Source organism: Hordeum vulgare, chromosome 3H, assembly GCF_904849725.1.
Source record: "Hordeum vulgare subsp. vulgare chromosome 3H, MorexV3_pseudomolecules_assembly, whole genome shotgun sequence".
NCBI lineage: Eukaryota > Viridiplantae > Streptophyta > Magnoliopsida > Poales > Poaceae > Hordeum > Hordeum vulgare.
The window spans coordinates 431,321,024-431,346,363 of NC_058520.1; the positions used below are offsets into that span (position 1 = coordinate 431,321,024).

Below are 25,340 nucleotides of genomic sequence, written 5' to 3' on the forward strand. Positions count from 1 at the left end.
TATGTTAAACTTTATATTGTTTTGCATCCAAGTCAACATCATTTGCCTGCTCTCTAAAGCCTTTGCTAGCCAACCCTTGTACTAAGCGGGAATACTGCTTGTGCATCTATACCTTGAAACCTCAACCTTCCCAAGAGTCCACCATACCTTCCCTACATGTGGTATTTCACCGCCACTCCTAAAGTAAATTACTCATGTGCTATCTTTAAACCTTCAAATATTACTCCCTGTTTTGTGCCTCTGTTTTAGCTCATGAGGAAGTAGTAGATAATTCATGATCTTCTCATACTGGACAAGCTTTATCCTGGGTTTGCATGTCTAATCTGCAAACCCCTAATACAAGGAGGAGCTGGCATGAGTGCGCCCAGTTCGTAAAAGATAATAACAACAAACAAAACCTCCTTCACGCTTTGTTTATGAGAAATCAGAAAACTTTGGTAGTGGTAAACAAAGGAGACTAAGGGGATGTGATCGTCCCCACTTTGGGAGTCGTTCCTCAAAACTTGTCCAGCATGAGAAGTATTGGGCTATCTGCTAGCATTCGTTGATAGATTATGCACCTCTCAAAAGCTTGTTTTTACAATCTTATTGATTTCAAAATCTCTAAAAGCTCTAACACATGAGTTTTCCCTACTTCCCTCTGTGAAGGGCTAATATTTACTTTTATGTTGAGTCAGTAAACCTACTTATTTCTATCCTATAAAAGAGCAGACACCTTATGTTGACAAAGATGCGTTATCATTAAGATGAGTAAGTTGTTTATTAAGCCTAGCTAAAGCAAACATCTTCCTTTGTGTTAGCATTTTCACTTCTTGACTGATAACATGTTCTTTCAAAAGAAGCTTCAATTGATCTCATCAAAATATAAGAGGAAGAGCAAAAGTTAAAAGTTATTAGTTGTTCTTTGACCAAGCACATGTTTGCCATGGTTTGATGAGTTTCATTAGCCCTACTTTTGATTGTAATTGATATTATTCATTCATTTGGGCCTTATGAGTTGAGATTGCTGTTGAGGATGGTTGAGTTTAGTAGAGAAACTATGATGCTTCTAGTCCGTATTCTTATTTATCGACACTTCACTCCCTAAACTTGTGGACAGGTTTACCGAGTTCAGTATTCGCTTGGGGACAAGGGAGGTCTAAGCTTGGGGGAGTTGATACATCCAAAATGCATCACTATTTGTATCATAATTTGTCTCTATTCATTGATATATTCCACATTATGATGTTGTTCTTATAGTGTTTTTGGCTTATTTTACATAGTTTACAACTTTCCGGTGCCGAAACAGCAGACACAGGATTCATCGGAGAAAATAGAATGAAGAGTTGCCAAATCAGAACAACTCCAATTGAGCTGAAATTTACGGGGAAGGAGTTTTTGAACAGAACACAAAGACAGGTTGAAGAAGGGCCGGAGGGGGCCACCAGGCACCCAGGCAACCTGTTGGCGCGGGTCACCCCTAGGCCGCGCCCACAGGCCGCCTGGGTGGTGGATCCCGCCTCCGGTGCTCTCCTTTGGCCTATATGACCCTCGTGACCTAAAAGTTACGGGAACAAAAGTTTTTCTGGAGTTCCGCCGCTGCTCCGGGGCGAAAACCTACAAAGAAGAAAAGACCTTTCCGGCGGGCAGATTCCGCCGGGGAGAACTCCTCCCGGAAGGGGAGATCATCCTCATCGTCATCACCATCGTCACGGGCATCATCGATATCATCATCACCATCACCCTCAACACCAGCACCATCTCCATATTCACCCCATCTCACTTTTCCATTGCAGTCGGAGTTGTATCTTGCACTATTCATACCCTTTACTCTACAGGTGTTGATTACTCTTTTGTGGTGAATGCTATCGAGTATTGTTGGAGAATTATCATTATGACCAGATTGTTCATCATATTTTTCATCACCTCTGATCATGATCTCTTTTATGTCTTGTGAGTAGTTACTTTAGTTCTTCACGACATGGGAGAAGTCTAGTTGATATTAGTCATATGATGTTGAAGTAATATGTGTTGATTGGTATTTAAGTTATGGTGTTATTCTTCTAGTGGTGTTATGTGAATGTTGACTACATAACACTTCACATTTTTAAGGGCCTAGGAGAATGCATCGTGTATAAAGAATGCTTATGGTGGGTTGCCGGAGTGACACAAACCTGAACCCATAAAAACATAGTACTAGAACATAGTACTAGACGGAACATGGCGACATCACTTTACTATCTCTCCTGTATGTCCTCAAGAACGCCTTAGTCTTTATAAGTTTAGTCCCTCAGCTTATCCTTTGTGTTCAAAAGGATTGGGCCACTTGCTTCACCTCAGGACCATTTACTTTCCCTGCATTTATTTCCTTGTTGGTTATACCAGAAAACCCATAAAAAGTTACCTTTTAGTACTTGCAGTTATTCCTTGCTCAAGATCGCTTGTTAATACCTTCTGCTCCCCGTTGGGTTCGACACTCTTACTTATCGAAAAGGCCACGATAAATCCCTTACACTTGTGGGTCATCAAGTATGCAACATCAGCACTTGCATCGCTTCGTAGCAGCAAGCAGTAACAGTCGCAGCTCACATTGCAGAGTAGCAGCAGCTTAGTTTGAGTTCCCCCCGCTAGCGTTTCCCTTGCGTGTGCGCGTGATGCGTTGCATCAACGAGCTGCATCATCGTCGGCGCCTCTCTATTAAACAGAGAAGGCGCCCCCTTTTGCATATCGTCTCGGGTGAGATCCCCCTTTGGACAGACTCACCACGCTAGCCCGACCGGTTCGTACGTTGCGCGCATGACCGTGAGGTCTCGGGTTCGAGTCCACCCTGGTGCACCCCTTTTGCATTGTTATTTCCTGGTGTTGTTAAGTAGCAGAGTAGGTATATCTGCGTTGCTACCCCTAGTAGTGCAGATACACACTTGTAGCCTAGTGATAGCTGTGGTATGGTGCAACAAAGAGGTTGTGGGTTCGAGTCCCCCGTGTGCACCTTTATTTTTTCTTTGTGTTCACTCAGTTGGAGTTGTGCCACTCACAAGTGGGCCAGAGGGCCCACCTGTCATGCGCTAGGGGGCCCTGTTGCATATGACCAGTGGGGCCCCCTTGTCAATTAAATTGTGGTTTTTCTTTTTATTTCTCTTAGTGTGTTAAATTCCATTTTTGGAATAATTCCTGAAATGGAATCTGCCTAATCTGGCATATCAAGAAGACAAGAACAACCCCTATTCTTCACATTAGTATAGTTTGATCACGTGTAGTTTTTCTTTTGTTATTTATGGTGTTTTTTTGCATGCAAATATACCAGTATGACATATGGATTTGGGGTAGAAAAACCCAAGGAATCCAATGGTGGCACTGGATTCCAGAGTTGAGCAGTTCTGCAAAAGTGGCACTTTGTGGTGAGGTGGCACTTGTTTATCTGAGTAGGATTGTTGGAGCACCCCTGCAGGGTTTAATCTTTCGGAAAGTTGTGCCCGCGGTTATGTGGTAAACATGGATATTTTTTTAACATCCAGTTCAAGATAACTTAAAGTAACTTAAATAAAACCTGCCAACTGTGTGGCTAACCTTGATTGTTTCTTTCAGAGCTCCTTCTCTGATCGAGAACACTGTGGGGTTATGAAGGCCGTAAGTGTTGGAAATATGCCCTAGAGGCAATAATAAAATAATTATTATTATATTTCCTGTTTCAAGTTAACCGTTTATTATCCATGTTATAACTGTATTGAGCGGAAACACAAATGCATGTGTGGATACATAGACAAAATAATGTCCCTAGTAAACCTCTAGTTGACTAGCTCGTTGATCAAGGATGGTTAGTGTTTCATATCCATAAACAAGTGTTGTCACTTGATAATGAGATCACATCTTTAGGAGAATGATGTGATGGACAAGACCCAAACTATGAACGTAGCATATGATCGTGTAATTTTGTTGCTATTGTTTTCTACATGTCAAGTATTCATTCCTATGACCATGAGATCATGTAACTCACTAACACCGGAGGAATGTCTTGTGTGTATCAAGCGTTGCAACGTTACTGGGTGACTATAAAGGTACTATACAAGCATCTCCGAAGGTATCCGTTGAGTTAGCATGGATCAAGACTGGGATTTGTCACTCCGTATGACGAAGAGGTATCTCGGGGCCCACTCGGTAATACAACATCACATACAAAGCCTTGCAAGCAATGTGACTAAAGAGTTAGTTGCGGGATCTTGTATTACAAAACAAGTAAAGAGACTTGTCGGTAATGAGATTGAAATAGGTATGGAGATACCGACGATCGAATCTCGGGCAAGTAACATACCGAAGGACAAAGGGAATGATATACGGGATTGTGTGAATCCTTGACATAGAGGTTCAATCGATAAGATCTTTGTAGAATATGTAGGATCCAATATGGACGTCCAGGTCCTGCTATTGGATATTGGCTAGAGAGTGTCTCGGTCATGTCTACATAGTTCTCGAACCCGCACGGTCTGCACACTTAAGGTTCGGTGACGTTTCAGTATAGTTGAGTTGTAGGTGCTGGTGACCGAAGTTTTGTTCGGAGTCCTGGATGAGATATCGAACGTCACGAGGAGTTTTGGAATGGTCCGAAAACAAAGATTGATATATAGGAAGTTGGTGTTTAGATTCCGGAAGGATTTCACGCATTACGGGAGTGTACCGGGAGTGACGAATGGGTTCCGAGGGTCCACCAGGTGGGCCCACCACTCCCCAAGGGGGACACATGGACTTGATGGTGGCGCAACAGCCCTTGATGGGCTGACTAGTCAACCAAAGAAAGCCCATGAGTAAAAAGGTGGAAAATCCAAAAGAGGTGGACAACTTGGAGAGGAGTCCTAATCCAAGTAGGATTGGAGGAGGACTCCTCCCCTCCTAGTTCGGCCGAGCCCAAGGGAGGCTCCCTTGGTGTGCAAGCCTGCCTCCTCCTTCCTCCTATATATACTAGAGGTCTGAGGGTTTTTGAGACACAATATTCAGCCACGTGCTACCCTCTCCTCTAGTTCGTAGTTCTTTCTATGGATCGGATTTCTGCGGTGCTTAGGCGAAGCCCTTCAGGAATAGATCACCACCATCACTGGCACGCCGTCACGCTGCCAGAGAACTCATCTACTTCCCCGTCTCTCTTGTTCTATCAAGAAAAGGCGGAGATTGTCATCGAGATGTACGTGTGCTGAACGCGGAGGTGTCGTGTGTTCGGTGCCAGATCGGGATGGATCGTGGAACAACGGCTATTTGGATCGCGAAGACGTTCCACTCCATCAACCGCGTTTCTTAACGCTTCCCGCTTAGCGATCTACAAGGGTATGTAGATACGATCTCCCTCTCGTAGATGATCATCACCATGATAGGTCTTCGTGTGCGTAGGAATTTTTTTGTTTCTCATGCAACGTTCCCCAACAGTGGCAATCATGAGCTAGGTTCACGCGTAGATGAAATCTCGAGTAGAACACAAAAGAGTTTGTGGGCGTTGATGTACAATTTGTTGTCCTCCTTAGTCTTTTCTTGATTCGACTGTATTGTTGGATTGAAGCAGCCTAGACCAACCTTACTCGTACGCTTATGAGAGACCGGTTTCATCGACTAACATGCAACTTGTTGCATAAAGATGAGTGGCGGGTGTCTGTTTCTTCAACTTTAGTTGAATCGAATTTGACCGAGGCGGTCCTTGGAGAAGGTTAAATAGCAAATTTCATATCACCGTTGTGGATTTGCGTAAGTAAGATGCGATCATACTAGATACCTATATCAGCCACGTAAAACATGCAACAACAAATTAGAGGATACTCAGCTGAGGTGGGAGTTCGACAAGGCTAGTCGCAGGCTATACGTGACGTATCCCGAGGATTAGAGGCACTTGGTCGTGATCGTGGGCCTAGCAAGGCGGGATAGCATTATTTTTCCGTTTATCTTGTCCATAGTCGGACCATGTCTTATGTATGAATAATGAATGCTTGTGTGGATTGTAATCTAGCATGTGGCGAGTGTAAGCTGAATCTTAATACTCATCTCTCTATTTATGTAATGGCAATGTTATCCTGCTTGCGAAATGCTGAGATGCGCCTCTTTTCCCTTTTGAGGCCTCGCTCCCAAATAGGGAAAGGGTCGCATCTTAGTCGTTACAAGTTGGTAATCAGAGCCTTACGACCATAGGACCCTTTGATTGATCGAACTTGGCCGAGTCGAGTCTAGCAAAAACTATTTTGAGTCTTAGTTATATCGGAGAGTAGGTTTCTTTTTTCTCCTCTTCTATGCTGTGGTGAGGTTCATCACTTAGGAAATTTTAATTCTATTCCTCTTTTCGCTCAATTTTTTTTGGATCACGCGGATATTTTGGAATCTATATGATACCTATGTGACGGATTTCTCTCTTGGTGCCTCCTGTTGTGTTGATTTTATTCGGGGAGTTGAGCTCCAGGGGATTCTTGAGCACATCATTATCATTCAGATTTCTTAGTATCTCATGACGGGGGATCTTCGAAATTGCTGCAATACTAGTAGTGGCGCGATAAGCCCGGCATCCCCAGTACTCGTGCAGAGAGTTTGGGGGTATCGCCATACTTAGTATCGTTGTGATTACGAGGGTCTGAGATAGATGAAGTTTCGAGATTCTGGTTATGTGTTGATGGATGTGATACACTGGACGGGTTAGAATAGGAGTTGAGTGATATATTACTCCTTGTATCCATGGACCAGATTGCATGACTAGAAATTTTGGAAATTCTTAGGTGGGAATTCCATTAGCAACTAGGAATTCTTTCATCAGATGTATGTTAGGTATATACATTTGTTCTGAGCAATCCTAGCTCATACTTGGCATTTACAAGTGGCTTTTCAATCAGATGTTGTCGGCGGTTATTTTGAGGAAGCATTCTTACTAATTATAGTTTGAGTGAAATTGCTAAGAATTCTTGTTCAGATATTGTTGCCCGTTGAATCAGATTAATCTTTGAATTTTCATATATGGTCTAACGTTGTTGTCCGTCTCCAGGATGGATCCACCAACTCGCCAGAATCCGGGTCGTGAGAGTGCTGACCATCCACCACCCCCTCCGCCACCGCCTCCTCCTCGTGAGACATGGCAAGCTATAATGGCGGCAACCAATGCAAACACTCAGATGTTGCTCCAGTTGTTGCAAGAGAGGAACCAGCAACATCAGGGTAATTTCAACAATGGTGGACAGTAGTTTGCAACTCTGAATCAATTCCTGGCGAACCAGCTGAAGTCCTTCACTTCCTATGACTAGACATTAGATGCAGATGACTGTATCCGTGACATGAACAAGCACTTCGAGTGCAGTAATGTGTGACCAGAGGACTTCGTCAAGTTCGCAACATTTCAGCTCAAGGGGCAGGCAAGAGAGTGGTGGCAGAAATTGAAGGATTCCACATGCGACAAAATGATTAGTTGGGATGATTTCTGCAGGGCTCACTATATTCCAACAAGTTTTGTGGAAGAGATGCGTGAGAAATTCAGGCCCTTGAAGCAAGGAGGTTCGTCTATGTACAAGTATAATGTGGAGTTCTAGGAGCTGGCTCACTATGCTAAACAGGGCATTCCAGATCGGAAGAGGAATATTTATCAGTTCTGAGGTGGTGTGAAGGAAGACTTGTAGCTGGCCCTTTACTTGAACGATCCTCTCGAGTTCGATCAGTTTTACAATTTGGCTCTCAGGGCTGAGGCGGCTTTGCTCAAAGTGGAGAACTCAAGGAAGCATTTCAGAGATTCTAGTTCCTCGTCCTCAACTCAGGTGGTTCAGAAGCAACAAAAATATTGGGTGTCTCCTCCTCCTCTGCAGCCTTAGCAGTTCAAGCAGTCTGGTGGTCTTGGTTCTTCCCACCCACCCAACCCAGCTTTCCAATGGAGATTTTAGCAGCAGCAGAAGCAAGGGATCCTCAAGTGCAATTATGTCCGCTGTCAAAGGTGACTTGTCACAGGTGTGGTCAGAAGGGTCATTAGTCTAACAAGTGCACCAACCAGCAGCGTCTTCCACCTCCTCCTGCAGTCAAGCCTCCAGGCAATGCTATGGTGAAGTTCAATCCCACGTCAGCAAGGGTCAATATGGTGAACGCAGCTGAAGCGGAGAACTCCTCAGACGTGATCGTGGGTAATATCACAGTTAATGATATTCCTGCAAAGGTTTTATTTGATTCTGGTGCATCACATTCATTCATTTCAAGGCCTTTTGTTGCTAAGCATGATCTAGTGACATAAGACACTCCTATGCCATTTAAAATCATTTATGCGGGCATGCAGATGAGTTCAAGTGGGTTAGTTCCTGATGTCTCTGTCAAGATGGGCGACTATTCCTTTCTGGCTTCTCCAATTGTCCTTGGCCAGTCGGATATTGATCTGATCCTTGGGATGGATTGGCTGGCAATGACCAAGGCGTATATTGATTGTGAAGCAAAGGAAGTCAAGTTGACTCATCCATCAGAGGACGTGATTATCTTCGCTGCTCACGATGACACGATCTGTCTGTTTTCCCTCAATGAGAAGGGTGAAATCTCTCCAATTTGTCAAGTTCCAGTGGTCTGTGAGTACGAATATATCTTTCTAGAAGAACTGCTAGGAATGCCTCCGCACCACCAGTTGAGTACGTAATTGAGCTTGAACCTGGAACTGAACCGGTCTGCAAGCGGCCGTATAAACTTGGCCCCGAAGAGCTGAAAGAGTTGAATAAGCATCTTGATGAGCAAGAGCGTCTGGGTCTGATAAGACCAAGTTCATCTCCTTGGGGTTGTGGTGTTCTATTTGTCAATAATAAGGATGGCACGGACGGACTCTGAATCGATTACCGTCCATTGAATAAGAAGACAATCAGAAACAAGTATCCACTTCCCAACATCAATGAATTGTTCGAGCAATTTAAAGGGCCCAAGATTTTCTCTAAGCTTGATCTCCGGATGGGCTATCATCAGATCCGCATTCGCGAAGAAGACATTCCCTAGACTGCTTTCAGGACAAGCTTTGGCTCTTATGAGTACACAGTGATGTCTTTTGGTCTCGCCAATGCTGCTCCGACCTTCTCTCGGATGATGAGTTATATCTTCTCCCCATGTTGAGACAACTTTGCAAACGACCTTGCATGGGGTGACTTGACATTCGTCCTGTGTTCGTACGCACTATATATATCGCCCCTTCTCGGGGTGGGGGTACGATCCTTTGCAGGAAGTTGCGATCAGCGAGCGAACCTTGAGTGGAGGGTTTTGAGAAGCTGCCGATGACGCAGAGAAGCTTGATGCTTGGGCTCTTCATGATGCCATATCGTTCATTCATTGAACCATAGCTCGGTTTACCCGCCCCTATGATCCCTAGTGGGTCGCTCCCATGGCTACCCATGGAATTGTAAGGATGAAATTGTGTTGTAGAATGACATACCTTGGTGGTGTTCTGGCCATGCCATGGGAAATGTATCCCTATATGCTCTTGGCCAAAGAATTATCTAGCTAGTCTATTTGAGCTCAGCCCCGTTTGCCCCCCATTCGCTCCTTTGTTGTCGGCTTGTGGCTTGAAGTGTCGTTGTCATGTTGACATTCGACTACTAGCATGATCGTGTGCTCCTCGGTCCGGAGAGAATGCTTTGTGTTTCCATTGACCGTGATTACTCCCTTGGGTCCGGGGCATTTTGCGCTTCATGTAGGCGTAGAGAGGTACGGTGTTAAAGCGGGCAAAGGTTGTGCGGCCGAGCAATGCGTGGTATCCACTGTGAAAGGGGACGATGTCGAAGATCAAGTCCTCACTATGGAAGTTGTTGGGAGAACCGAACACGACTTCCAGTGTTATTCTGCCTGAGCAGCAGGCTTCCACGCGTGGTATCACTCTTTTAAAGGCAGTGCGGCTTGGCTTGATGCATGATGGGTCTATGCCCATCTTTTTCATCGTATCCGAATAGATCAGACTGAGGTTACTTCCTCCATCCATGAGGACTCGAGTGAGGTGGAAACCATCGATGATAGGGTCGAGGACTAGGGCGGCCGACCCTCCATGACGGATGCTAGTCGGATGATCCTTGTGGTCGAAAGTGATCGGGCAAGCCGGCCACGGTTTGTATTTGGGTGCTAAGGGCTCTACGGTGTATACCTCCCGTAGTGCCCGTTTCCTCTCCTTCTTGGGTATATGGGTGACATAGATCATGTTCACAGTCTTGACCTCGAGAGGGAACTGCTTTTGGCCTTCATTGTTCGTGGGGCTCCTCGTTGTCTTCACTTCGTGGGCCCCTGTTTTTATCATCGATGGTGAGCTTGCCTGCCTGTTTGAACACCCAATAATTATGGTTGGTGTGGGTGGCGGGCTTATCTTGTGTGTCGTGAATCTGGCAGGGCTGCTCCTTGGCTTGCCCTTTCCGTCCCGAACCTCAAAGGTTACGGGGTCCTCCGCATTGTGGCTGCGCCGAGCAAGCCAATTATCCTCACTCACACAAAATTGGGTCATGAGTGAGGTAAGGGCGGAAATTGTTCTCGGCCTGTCCTGGCCGAGCTGTCTAGCGAGCCATTCGTCCCGAGTGTTGCGTCGAAAAGGGGCAATTGCTTCAGCGTCCGGACAATCTACAACTTGGTTCTTCTTGGTGAGGAAACGGTTCCAGAATTCTCTGGCCGATTCCCCTGTCTTCTGGACGACATTGCTCCGATCGAATGAATCCGGTGGCCGAACATATGTTCCTTGAAAGTTGGATAGGAAAGCCTCCTCAAGGTCTTCCTAGCATCTGATGGAATCTTCCGGTAGGCTGTTTAGCCAATGCCATGCTGGTCCTTTGAGTTTTAATGGTAAATATTTTATGGCGTGGAGATCATCTCCTCTAGCCATATGAATGTGGAGAAGGAAATCTTCTATCCACACTGCGGGATCTGTTTTCCCGTCGTATTGCTCAATGCTTTCGGGTTTAAACCCTTCTGAAAACTGGTGCTGCATGACCTCATCTGTAAAACATAGTGGGTGAGCAATGCCTCTGATCCGTGCTATGTTGTGTTGCAGATTGACTCCGGGTTGAGCCCGGTACACTTCGCGGCCTCTGCTCTTGTAAGCGACCAGAGGTGGTTCGTCATCCCATCGAGTGGGAGAGTACCTCTTTGATCCATAGATGGACCTGCTGCGACCCGATTTATCAAATCATGGGTCGGTTCTGTCCCCATGGTGCATATGTTGTTTACCTTTTTGGCGAAGGTTCGAGTTTATACCCGTTCTCTCCGGTCGTTCTATCGCGCCCTCTGGGTGGGCGGTCAGGCAGGTCGTAGTCGGTGCGTCGGGGGGACACATGTTCTGGGGCCTCGTCATCGAATTGTGGGAGCAGTCGTCGGCACGGGTATTTTTTCTTCTCGTTCGGCCATGCCGTGTCGTATAGTTCTTCAGTCGCTAGGATTTTGGTCCACCTGTTATTCATGGTATCTTGTTCATCCTGGAGTTGTTGTTGCTTTGCTTTTAAGATTTGGGCGATGGCTATAAGCTGTTGCCAAAATTGCTCCTCGCCTCCAAGGTCTTCGGGAATTACGAACTCTTTGGCTTCAAGGCCATTTAGGTCGTTGACGGGAGGGAGGTAATCGTCCTCATCGTCTGAATTGTCGCACCGTCGGGATCGTCATTGGCCGGTTCCTCTGGTTCGTATTTGGGAGCCTCGGGGTTGCCGTGTCCTTCAAGGGTCACGTTTTCTCGTGTGCCCTATGTGGAGCCCCTTCCCTTGTTTGCCTTCGAGCGTTTACGCGACTTTCAACATTTTGAGGGATCTTCTGTGGGCTTATCACCGTTCTGCTTGGGTGTATCATTATTTGGACCGCGAGGCGTGTCTACCATGTAGACATCGTAAGTTGAAATTGTGGTCCACTTCCCTGTATTTATGGGGGTGGGGTAGTAGGCCTCTTCGTCCATATCCTCAAGCTCTTCGGAGGCGTAGTCCAACGCGTCGGTTAGATCTTCGAGGGTGGCGATCAAGTGGGGTGGGTGGGTCGTAAAAGTCCCCATAATCCACCTCGGAGCCGATCTTTGAACAAGTCGAACTTCGGGTAAGCGATATTTGAAGCGACTGGATTTGGTCGAGCGTTTCGTTTAACATCGAGAGGCTAACCTGACCAATCCTTTGTATGTTTTTGGAGTTAACCTCCGCAACTTTCGGGAAGGAAATCAATTCGGCAGTAGCCATTTCCCTTTGTTTGGAGTTTGGACACAGTGGTCGGTTCCAAGATCGAAGCCTTCTCTCTGAGGAGGAGAGGACCAAGACCATGGTCGGACAGGGGACCCGAAAAACAAGGATTCGGGGTTTTGTTCTTCATCGGCCGAGGCCGTGAGGTTAGCGGGGAACATATTGCCCCACGAGTCGGTGGAGACTTCGAACTCTCCAAACTTTATCCGGTGACCGGGGACAAAACCACAGGCCAGGATGGACGGTTAGGTCTGTACTCGGCGTGAAGCAGCCGAGCACAGAGACGTGTTCGGGGGCGAAGATGCCCTCATCGCGGACTCATCAAGCGAGCCATCGATCTTTGCGGCGATCCAACGGCAGAACTCTCAATGAAAGCACCAATGTCGGCGTCAAAACCGACAGTTCTCGGTTAGGGGGTCCCGAACTATGGAGGTTAGATCGATGGGTTGCAGGAGAGAGGGGGGACGGTGTTTACCCAGGTTCGGGCCCTCTTGAGGAGGTAAAACCCTACGTCCTGCTTAATTATATTGATGGGGAATGATGGTTACGGAGTTGATCTACCTCGAGATCGTATGAGCTAACCTTAGATGAGATCTCCCCCTCTACGTATAAGGGCCTCTGGTTTATATAGACACCAGGACCCCTAGGGTTACATATTACCGACATAGATCGGTAGCAGACGGGCTGAACTGGTCATCCAGCCTTGGAGTGCACGCCTGTCTTCGGAGCTTTCAATCTTGATCACGCAGCTGTCAAATAATTCGGTTCTTCAATGATGCAACCCATATGATCGGCCCATCAGAGACAACCCGACTGCCCGAGGACCCCTTAATCCGGAACTCCCCCACCTCTCAAACCGGCCTCAAACGCCCGAGCTGACGGGCACCCCTCATATCCAGCTCAAATATGGAGCATATATGGGGACGCGTGGGCACGCCCACCACGTCAGCCTGACAGTGTGGACCCATACGGATTCGCCCGGAAACCCAGTGGTCCGACGGACGCCTCCTCCATCATCGGAGTGTGAACATCGCGTGGCGCCGCGCCGACGGGCCGCATAATCCTAGCCCGACTATTTAAGCCGACCGTCAACACCCAAACCTTATCCCTTCATATTTTCCTCCTCTGTTCGTCGCGGTCGTCAGCCATGCCCCCATGTCGCCGCCACTACACGATCTAACAACAGCTTTGGCTCATTGAGCAGGTTCGGATCCGGAGGGCTGTGGGGCTGCCTCTGTATCCGAAGGAGGATTTGGAGGAGGAGCTGGAGGAGGAAGTGAAGGAGCAGGAGTCGATGGAGGAAGATGTGGGGAGGAGGAGCTGGCGTCGGAGTAGGACGTGAATCCGCGGGCGGAGCAGCAGGCCATCATGAACTCCATCCACTCGGAGTCGGCTATGAAGGCCAGTCGTCTTCGTTGGCAGGAGATGGAGGCGACACGGGCTGCGTTAGAGGTGGTGCATGCAGCGGCGGACAAGGATGAGCTAGAGGCCATCTCCGACGACGAAGACTAGGATAGTACATGGTACATATGATTTTTTTACATTCTTTGTGTCGATCTAGGGGATCAAATATAAGAGAGTTGAATGTGGACAAGCAGATTTGAGGGGTGACCGATCGGTGCGCGCGGACGCATCTGCTGAAAGGACGTGGATGTCGCCTAGAGGGGGGGGTGAATAGGCGCTTTAAAATAATTACGGTTTAGGCTTGAACAAATGCGGAATAAAACTAACGTTTAATTTGTCAAGCACAAAACCTACAACAACTAGGCTCACCTATGTGCACCAACAACTTATGCTAAGCAAGATAAACAACTAAGTGATAGCAAGATATATGACAATAAACAATATGGCTATCACAAAGTAAAGTGCATAAGTAAAGGGTTCGGGTAAGAGATAACCGAGGCACGGGGAGATGAGGATGTATCCCGAAGTTCACACCCTTGCGGATGCTAATCTCCGTTGGAGCGGTGTGGAGGCACAATGCTCCCCAAGATGCCACTAAGGCCACCGTAATCTCCTCACGCCCTCGCACAATGCAAGATGCCGTGATTCCACTAAGGGACCCTTGAGGGCGGTCACCGAACCCGTACAAATGGCAACCCTTGGGGGCGGTCACCGAACCCGTACACGTGGCAACCCTTGGGCGGTTACCGGTACCCGTACAAATTGCTCGGGGCAATCTCGCAACCTAATTGGAGACCCCGACGCTTGCCTGGAGCTTCACACCACAATGATTGAGCCCCGAGACACCACCAAACTTCTAGGACGCCAAAGCATCCACGAAGAACAATATCTAGGGTACTAAGTACCAAAGGTAATAAGCTTCTCAACTTCTCACTTCCACGTATCACCGTGGAGAACTCAAACCGATGCAATTAATGCAATGGCAAGAACACACGAAGTGGTCAAGTCCCTCACACTCAAATCCATCCACAACAACGAAAGCTATGGAGAAATATGAGAGGAAGAACAAGGAGCTCACAAAGAACTCCAAGATCTAGATCCAAGGGGTTCCCCTCACATAGAGGAGAAAGTGATTGGTGGATGTGGATCTAGATCTCCTCTCTCTTTTCCCTCAAGAACAAGCAAGAATCATTTGAGGGATTGAGAGTTAGCAAGCTCTAAGAATTCAACAATGGAGGTAGAACAAGAGCTCAACGGATGGATAAGACCAAGGGGGAAGAAGACCCCCTTTATATAGTGGGGGAAGGAATCAGACCGTTACCCCCACTTACAGCCCGAGCCCAGCGGTACTACCGCTGACCCTCTAGCGGTACTACCGCTGGCTGTAGCGGTACTACCGCTGACCCTCCAGCGGTACTACCGCTGAGCCCATGGTAGCGCAAAGATACTACCGGGCCAACCACCGCCAAGAAAGTCTTCGCAAAAAGGTCCGACGCGGTACAACCGCAAAGATGACGGTACTAAAGTCCTGGAGCGGTACTACCGCTGACCCGAGGCGGTACTACCGCTGGGCCAGCGGTACTACCGCCAGCTCAAACGGTACTACCGCTAGGGCCAGCGGTACTACTGTTCGCCACTGAAACAGCCATAACTTTCGCATACGAGCTCCGAATCGAGCAAACCCAAGCTTGTTGGATTCAGGACGACAAGAGCAATCCAAACAGATATAAAAATCTTAAGACCATGCTGATATGAAAATGTCAATGATCTAGAGATGTGAGACCTCTATGAATGAAGAACCGACAAAAACTCCAACATAGAAAACATCATAGTAGTTGCATATGGACTCCGTTTTCGATGAACTCAAGCTTGTCATGAAGATGACCATAAGCTCTAAAAATCACAAAGAGAAACACCAAATAAGAACCAAGAAGTATGATGCAAGGATGCAAATGGTTTGAGCTCTCAACGAACGATACGATCAAGCTAATCACTTGAGAGCCCCCCTTGAGAGTACAACATTCTATCCTAAACAGAAAACCTATCAAGGGCAAACCTATACCTCGCACCTCGACCTCTTGAGATAGATGATGATGATCTTGGCTTCCTCAAGATGGACCACCTTTCTTGATTGCGTTGGCTTGATGAAGATTAGTTGATTGCTCCCCCATACTCACTATGGGTGAGCCACTCTTTAGCATACCTTCACAAGTCCATTGCCACCACAATGGACGGCATGCTTCAAGCACGATATATTCGTGCTGATCCTCTTGAACTTGCACACCGCAATCTTGATGATGATCACCACTTGACGTCATCCTTCATGGGTTGTATGAGATCTTCCTTTTGACGCAAGCCCATGGAAACACACCTAACCACACATAGAACTCTCATGAAGACCATGAGTTAGTACATAAACACGTAATGGACAATGCTTACCATACCATGGGATCACTTGATCCCTCTTGGTACATCTTGTACGCTTTGTGTGTTGATCATCTTGATTTACTCTTTGTCTGAGATCTTGATCAACCTTGTGTCTCTATGACCATTCTTTGGATAATACCTTGAATACCATCTTGGTCATCATATAAACTCCTTGAACCCAACAGATGGACTTCAAGAAGTGCCTATGGACAAATCCTATAAATATAACTTAAGGCAACCATTAGTCCATAGGAATTGTCATCAATTACCAAAACCACATATGGAGATATATGCTCTAACATCTGCGGATGTTTGAGGGTTCGAATTTGCAAACCGTGGTTGTATATGCTCTTAGGGTCATGCGTGCGCGGTGTATCCCGACCTTTGTTGGCGGCACGACTCTGTTTCTAGGTGTTTCTTCAAGTTTTGACAGGGTTTGTATCATGTTCAGAAAGACGAGACGAAGACGACTTCTTGGAGATGGGATAAGATTCTTTCCGTCTATCCCCTGTTTTGGTGTTGCGTTTAGTATCATTAGAGGACGTGTGAAGGTGTGTTACCAGTGGATTTCGCGAGATTTGGTCGGTGGTTGTCTTTGGTGGATGTGTTTGGATCCGGTCCTTGTTCGTCTTTGTTCACGTGTCTTTAGATTGAATCTTTCGATCAAAGCTTTCTCATCGGCGGCGATTGTTGTTCCGGTGCGTTGGTCTTATAAGGCCTTAGCACGACGACTTATCGACCGTATACTACAATAAGTTACGCGTGGCTCCGGCGAGGGAGGGGCGATGACGGCGACACGTCTTCGACTCGCTTCCGTGATCGTAGTCATCGTTAAATGATATACAAATCTGAATGTAATTTTTATTATTATTTCTGATGTTTATTATAATATTATGACTGAAGATAAATACTCCCTCCTTTCCTAAATATAAGATCTTTTAGAGATTCCACTATATACTACATACAGATGTATGTAGTCATATTTTAGAAAATAAGTTAACTCATTTTACTCCGTATGTAGTCTATAATCAAATCTTTAAAATGTCTTATATTTCGGAACGGAGGGAGTAGATCGAAATTTTTCGAAAATATAGTTGCCGTCGGTCTGGTTGATAACCCGGGCGACTATTGACGCGGGCACGGGCGCCACCAGACCGCACCTGCACCGACGCCACTCCGCAACTGATCCTCCAAGATAACGCGTGCGGTCCTGTCCTGATGCCAAAGGCCAACTATTCTGGTCGCCTCCTGCCTGCCGCACCGGCGATCAGCACCCCGCGCAAATTGAACCGCCCGCCCGCGCTTGACACCGAATTCCCCTGGGTGTCGTTGGGCTCCCGGCTTGTTTCGCTTCATTTCTCCCTTCGCGGCCAGGTCAGGTGCGGTCAGGTCGCACCCACATCAGGAAACGATTGATTTTCGAGCGATCGTGATCTGGACCACCAGAAATTCTTCACCTCTTCTTTTAGACCCAACCCAAATATGGGTCGCCCTTCACAAATATTCCTCACCTTGGAAAAACGCAGCATGTATCCTCTGCCCCCCCCTCCCCCCGACCGGCACTCTTAACTGCCGTCAAGCTATCGCGACACATCTAGTAGACCGCGAGCACACAGTTCAATGTTCATGTTGGTTGGACGCTTATTCTCCACGATCCAAACCGGTGTAGCTCCTCGCCGATTGCTATCAACCAAAAAAATAAAAAACCGCACGCCACCTTGACTTGCTAAGATCAAGAAAATCACAGAGTTTACGCCATCAGAATTAGTTGACGACACGTTTTTACGGCCGTACGGACGGCACCTTCACGTTGACAGCGGCATCCACCAACATTTCGCCTCCCTTTTTCTTCACATCACAAAACTGCCGCTCGTACCACAAATACACTGATCACGCACCAAGAAATGAAATTGCACCGATGTGGAACGCGATGGTTAGCTTTCGAGCTCATCTCACAAGAGAAAAAGGCGAAACGCATAGTGCTGAAAGGCTACAAATATTCGGCCGCAACAGGCGGAGCGGCTGCCTTGCTTTGCTTTTGCTCCAGCCCCCGCCCCCGCCCCCGCTAGATTTCAGGAGCCCGCTTCGGCCGCGTCGCTTCGCTTCGCTTCGCTGCTCCGCCCCCACACCGCGCCACCCCCGCTCCCCAGCCGTCCGATCGCGCACACGTGGCCGCGCCCCCCGCCCTACACCACACGCCACGCCGCCGACGCCGACGCGGCTCCTTTTTCTCCTCCGGCACAGGCGGCCGGAGCAGCCTAGGGTTCCGGCGAGTCCCTCCCGGCCCAACCCACGGTCGAGCTGGAGGACACGCGTAGCCCCGGCTTCTTCTGCGGCGACCTCTGGTGCGGCCTCATGGAGCCCAAGCCAAAGCCCGCGCTCACCCACAAGCGTATCCTTTGCTCCTTGTCCATCCGCCGGGAGCTGGATCTGACACATGATATCGGGCTTGTCTTTCTTCTTGGATTCGATCAATGGGATTTCTCCGTGTTTTCAAATTTGTTTTGATTTGCTAACTTTCCCAGTGCTGCTGAGTTGAGCGGTTCCATTGCCATCCAACTCCATTTTTTTTCTCTCTCTCTCTCTCTTTTATCCGTCAGAGATGCCACTACTGTATTTGATCAAAATTCTCGATTTTTTTTGGGTATTTTCTTCAGTTTGGTACCAGTGTTTCTGCCTCTTCTTTTTTTCATGGACGACAGGCGTGTGTACTCAGCCTGATTTCTCATCTTTCTTTACACTTGTTTAATTTAAAGGGTTGGAAAAGCTTTTCCTCTGATCTGGCTTTAAGGGACTTTTTGATCTCTGATCAGATCGCGGTCTGAAAATACATAAATAAATCGTCGATTATGTTGCTGAATTGTCGTTGGGCGCGTAGCATTTTTCATGAAAACTTCGAAACAGTTCAATCTGCTGTCGACATAATTCAGTTTTGCCGTCCTACCATTACCATGCCAGGGCAGGTCTCTGTTGTTTTATATTCACAATTAGATTTGTTAGGTATCCCTCACATGTCGGATTTTCAGAGATGGTGAGAGCTGAGCCAACTCCCATTTATTAGCAGCTGCGCCAATAATATGGTTTGTATACTTAGGAATACGGTTGCTGTATGCCCTTATTGATCTGCTGCTGCTGCATGGTGTTTGCGAACCACGAAGTTGCTCATGTAACGGTCTCTTGCACTTAATCAGAAAGATGATCGCTGTAGATCTTCTGATCTCTAACGGGCTCATTCAAGGCAATTATTGTGCATTATTGGACCAAGAACATTTCAATCCATCAATCTGGGCTTGTTGGCTTATTTTGTTCTCACTCATGGGCAATGACCTTTCAAGTATATATTCTGTTTGCAAGCCTTGACTTTTGCATCTTCCAGCTATAGAAGAGGCAGTAGAGAACTTGAAGATTGATGCTAGCACGAAGGCAAGCAACGGCAACTTGGTAAGATTCTCATTCCTCTATACATATATACTAGTATACCGCTTGCTTATCTCAGCGTACAAGGAATTGTTCCTTGTTTGGTTGGTTGGGCTACACCTATCGTGCCCTTGCTGATTCCTTTCGTGCCCAAACTCTGCAGCGTGCTGCAAAAGACGCAAGTTCTTCGGATGCAATATCATGCATTTCCTCAGCAGATGCAGCTAGTACTGCTGCCAAGGACACTGAATTGAACCAAGGAACTTATATGGGGGACCAAGGGATGTATTACTACGGGTACTATTATCCAGGTGGGTAGAACTGATCAGTACTATCACCTGAAGTCCTGAAAACAGAGGTGCTGTTCTTTGAGTTTGATGGTTTGATCGTTATTCTAGGCTCATTTGGAGGATGGGATGAGAATAGCTACTATGCTGGATCGAATGGACTGGAGATGCACCCGACAGTAAGTTATCAAACAATGTACTTTATCAACCATGTTATATGCCTTCCCTACAGTAGTAGTCACAAGTGGTCCTGTGTAAACCCCAAAAATGCTGCACTTAGTGCATCTATGGTGGTATAGTGGTACCAGCTAGCTTTGCACTTATTTGCTCCCATCTTTTTCTTGCCTTTCCTTTGCCATGTTGGGGAAAGTGTCAGCTTTTATTCTTCCATTACTATCTTCATGCCTAAAAAAAATCTTTGCAAACCTTTATAAAAAAAATACTATATGTTTTATCTTTTTTGCTTTAGTTGTCACCACACAATATGCTGTCATGAATTGATGATTATTTTATTCTGGTGACTGAGATAAACAAATTTAAATGATTGCCAGTGTATGGAATGTCTATTTCAGGGGATGTTTTTGATATTCCATGCTGTACAAAGAATTGTGGTCAAGCACCATAGCTAATTTAGTTTGATTGAGATCTTAAATGACGAAGAGCCAATTACAAAAGGGCTGTGCAGACTTCAGAGGACTCGATTTAACAGTTGACTTTTGCATTGCACTTTTTTGTTTTGTTCCTTATTAAGTTACTATTGAGTCCTTGGTCTCAGCAATTCTAGAGCGAACTGCTTCTTGAAGATACAGCTGTGGAAGCTGACATACCACTATAGAACTGAGCTTATACCTTTTCTGTAATCTGTTTCAGGCGGTTCATGCTGAGAATGGGTCTTATTTGTGTTATGTTCCGGGTTACGAAAATGGATATACTGCTTATAGTCAAGTTGTTCCTGGAACTGGCGTGGATGGTCAGTTTGTCAGCAAAGAGCCATATTACTCCGCTGTGATTCCCGTGCAGGACCCTTCTACACCTGGCATGTATGCTCAACCAATTGCTTATGGACCTGAACTAGTCCCTGCATACACATGGGACCCTTCTTATGTTCTTATGGATGGGGTTCAGGGACATCCTGTTGGTGTGCACCAAACGAGCTACCCTACAAGATCAAACTACCCTTCTAATAAGCATGCTGTTCCATCTTCAAAAGCTTCACGCAGCACAAAGTATGCATTGGGTACCACCAAAGGATCATCATCAGCTGTAGACACAGTGCCAACCTCTGCCAATAACTATCCATCATCAAAGTTTGCAAATAAGGTACTGAAAAATTCCTGTAAAACAGGACAAATTACTCTGAGCATAAAGTAGGAAACTTATAATTTTATACGCTTGTTGTTATGCTAGGCATCTGGTGCTTCCATAACGAAAGGGCATCTTCCGTCTAGCAAGTTTGTGGCGCATACTAACCAAGGAAAAGGAAGCCTTTATCAAAGTAAAGGCACTAATTTGAATGAAAGTGGTAGAAACTGCAATGGTGGTGAGAAGCTGAAGGCCAGAAGCAAGCTAAATGAATTTGGTGACTGTGATAGATCAGATAAACACAATGATCATTCAAAAAACAATTTGAGCCCAGGAGCAGATCGTTTTGGGTTGTCGGGTGTACAGGAGGTTAATGATGTCATACCTTCACTTGTTGCAGTAAGCAGAGATTCATATAATCTTCCTGATTTTGTTACGAAGTATGAGCAAGCTTTGTTCTTCGTGATTAAATCTTATAGTGAAGATGATATTCACAAGAGTATCAAGTACAATGTTTGGGCAAGTACTCCTAATGGAAATAAAAGGCTTGACAATGCCTATAAAATTGCACAAGAAAGAATGGCAGGAAAAGGAACCAAATGCCCTGTTTTCCTCTTCTTTTCTGTAAGTGAATAACACTTGTTCCTCAAGCATCTTATCCTGAATATCATCAGAGTAGTGTGATATTCAATCCTTTTTTCTTTGTTTTTGTTGTATCTGACTGTTATTGAGTACGTAATAATGCATATTTAGTTTCCTTGGTTAGACATGCTATTTTGTTTAAATTTGCGATAATGATGTGTGAGAGCATCCAATTTGATTGTTTTGTTTCTCTGGTTCATTGAATTAGGTTTAACATGTATCTGCTTCAAAGCTTTTTTTGGTTCCCTTCAGCTATAGTTCAAAGTTTCTTGCTTTGCTGTTGCAACTAGTTAGTTATGTATCTCTTGGGGAAAGGATACTGCTGCTTCATTATGATAAATTTTGGTTTGTTTGCTCTATTGACTGTTACTATAATGATCAGGTTAATGCTAGTGGTCAGTTCTGTGGTGTGGCTGAGATGCTTGGCCCAGTAGATTTCAACAAGAGTATGAACTTCTGGCAACAGGACAAGTGGAATGGATTCTTCCCAGTAAAATGGCACATTATCAAGGATGTGCCTAATCCTCAATTTCGACACATAATATTGGAGAATAATGAGAACAAGCCTGTTACAAACAGCAGGGACACTCAAGAGGTATTGCTTCCATATCTAACTAGAGAATCCCGGTATGATCAAAGCTAGGATTTAGACCTCTGTTGGTCAATTATCTTGACAACATCCGAATAAATTTGTTGGTACATAAATTTCATTTTATTTTTCCCCGTCATTCTTCTTACTAGAGGAATATGCAATCCTATTTCTGCACCGTGCAACAAATGACTTATTTTGTAATGAATGTTTGACCTACATACAAAATTGTTAACCTATTTCTTATCACCTTTACTTGATTCCTCATGTTCTTTGTCATGAAATAAATGCTGATAGCTTACAACCAGTGCAGATCTTTGTCCATGCTGCTCTCTTGTGTGTTCTTCCAATGACCAATTAATGTTTAATTTTACTCTCGACATTTTCTTATGTCAACCATGTATACTCACACTTTATTATTGATATTTTTATTTAGTTTGACTCATCATAACTAAATGACTGTGAATCCCAGGTGAAGTTTCTGCAAGGTGGAGAAATGCTGAACATTTTCAAGAACTTCTCATGTAAAACGTCAATATTGGATGACTTTGACTTCTATGAGAATAGGCAGAAAGTAATGCAGGACAGAAGAGGCAAGCCGCTCGCTACATCATTGGATCACCTCACGGTATATAGTGAACTGCTTGTTTCTCTGCATTTACTTTAACAAGGCAGTGTCTGTCTTGTTATTAAACACACGGTTTGCTAAATTTTATTACCTGCCAATAGTGATGTGCCAGTTTGCCATTTGCACTTTCGCTTTGTGGCATCATGGAAAGACCCAGTTTTGCTTTGCCGTATTTCTGGACTTGAATAAACTAGATTTACGTGTTGAATGACCATAAAGATTGGGGATAATATGATTCTTGTTCATTGATCGGTGATAGAGGGGTCACAATTTTACAATGTGTTTGATGTAAATTAATTTTTGCAGCCAAAGGATGAGAAACCTGCAGAGCTTGAAAAGCAGGCTCAAGCTGCAAGTACCATAGAGCATCATATTGCCAAGAGAATTGAGGAGCAGAGCAAGGATGTTACAGCAGATGTTGATACAGCCAAGAGAGGTCAGGATCAGAGCAACGTGGATGCAGCAGATGCCAAGACAATTGAGCAGAGCAAAGTGGTTGCAACAGATGTTGACACAGCCAAGAGAAGCGAGGAGAGCAATGGTGTTGCAGCAGACCTGGATGTGTCCAAAGGAAGCGAGGAACAGAGCAACAAGGTCGCCGTGGAGCTTGATACGGCCAAGAGAAGCGAGGAGCAGACGAGCAGCGTTGCTACGGCAGGCTGATGACAGGACGCACTTGAACAGCGACAATAAACTTGCTGCGCGGAACACTGACGATGGATGGTCAATCATCCTGGAATCTCCTCCATTTGATCAAGTCGAAAACGAGAAGCCTTGGAGCCGCCGTCTTCCCGTGAGAGACATTCAGTGACCGGGAAAAAAAAAAGGTTCTGAGGCGTATCATGGTAGAGAAACAACATTGCTGTTCTAGTATTTTTCAGCTAGGAGGAGGGAGTGTTTTAATCATTTTTCTAATTGTTGTCGTTTCTTCTGATATCGTTGTCTAATGTCTCTGGTAGTTCCATTGCTAATGTGCTGGGAAGCAAACCACTTATCGTGTGACTTGGTTTAGGTACTGGGTAGCAAAGGTAGAAAAAGGAAGGGAAAAAAAGAGTTGGAAAAGTGGTTCCACTTGCGTCAATTCCAGTAGTGTAGAAGTGTAGATTGACCTCATTTTGTATCAGAATTTACTCCCATTGCTGAGAAAAAGGAAAAGAAAAGAAAGGGACCGTAGATCTATCTGTTCATCAACAGACCTGCGTTCGTTACCGTGCAGCCTTTCGTTTTCGCTTTCTTCTTTCTGGTCCGGAACGGGGGTTTGATCGGGACATGTGGTGTGTGGCCGTGGCCGTGGCCTGTATTACAAAGCGGCGCAGCGCCTTTCCGGGACGATTTTGATCGGCTGAGAGATCCCGTCCAGTCTTTTCTTTCTGGAAGGGAGTCCACATGCCTGCATGCGTGGTCTCTGCTCACGCCTGCACATGCCGTGTGTGTGCAAATCGATTCATCGTTGCCATCGATTTTTTTTTTAATGCGGTTTAGGCATGATTCATTAAAAAAAGTAGAATAAAATTACCTGGTTAATTAACGAAAACCCAAATAAAAATCGTTATAGCACGTCCATGAGAAAGACACCTCGGCCGACCTGGCATCAGAGCATCTCCAACAGCCGCGCTTCGCGCCGCGCCCAAAAAATGTATTTACAGCGCGCGCGCCGGCTGGTTTAGCGCAGGGATAGGCGTTGGCTCCAACAGCCGCGCTATAATGCAGCGCGCGCGCGCCGCTCCAGCAGTGTCCAAAAATGCAGCGCGCGCAGCAGGCACAAACCACATATACATTTTAAAAAATAGGAGAAAAACGATCAAACACCTTGCGGGCGCGGCGCGGCAGCGGGCGCTCGGGCGCTGTTCCTCGGAGGTCGGAGGCGCGCGAAGGCCGGCCGGACTAGGAGGGGGTGGGGCGGAAGCGCGGCGCCGCGGGGAGGCCGGGGAAGCGCCTGAACGGTCGCCGAGGGGCGCGGGCGGCGGCCGCAGCGGAGACAGGCCGGGGAAGCGCTTGAGTGGTCGCCGGCGGGCGCGGGCGGCGACGACGGCGCGGGGATAGGCCGGGGAAGCGCCGAACGGTGGCTCGAGCGGCGGCGGCGGCGCGGTCGGATGGGGGCGGCGGAGCGAGCGCAGGAGAGTGCAGAGCGAGCGCAGGAGAGAGCAGGAGCGAGCGCGGGAGAGTCGCGCGCGCGGGAGCCGGCGCAACAAATAATGGGCGCGGGATTGCGTTTCGGCCAGCGCGCTGAATTGGAAATGGCGCGCGCGCCGTTTATGCGCGCCTGCTGGAGCTGCCGCCGCGTTGCGCGCGCGCTAAAAACTGCATTTTTTACGGCGCGGCGCTTGTATAGCGCGGCTGTTGGAGATGCTCTCAGTAAGATTACATACATCGTTAAGAAAGGAACACTGTCGAGGCTCCATGTATTGTCATTGTCATCACCTCTTCGCAGTCAAGTGACTTTGAATTTACTGCAGACGATCCGTCAAGACCCCTTCGAACGAACGACACACGGCAACCTTTTCAGCAATAACTAAACAATC

At 46.5% G+C, this 25,340-nt stretch overlaps 1 protein-coding gene across 1 annotated transcript; it reads left to right on the top strand.

Moving 5' to 3' along the window:
* The first annotated feature begins 18,033 nt into the window (after positions 1-18,033).
* On the top strand, positions 18,034-24,009 carry LOC123444110 (YTH domain-containing protein ECT3). Its single transcript, XM_045120726.1, has 9 exons — positions 18,034-18,345; positions 19,330-19,394; positions 19,534-19,681; positions 19,769-19,836; positions 20,528-20,977; positions 21,065-21,583; positions 21,984-22,196; positions 22,663-22,818; positions 23,125-24,009. Exons 1-9 carry the CDS (start codon positions 18,309-18,311, stop codon positions 23,479-23,481), a joined length of 2,013 nt encoding a protein of 670 aa, XP_044976661.1. The 5' UTR covers positions 18,034-18,308; the 3' UTR covers positions 23,482-24,009.
* Positions 24,010-25,340: the final 1,331 nt, after the last annotated feature.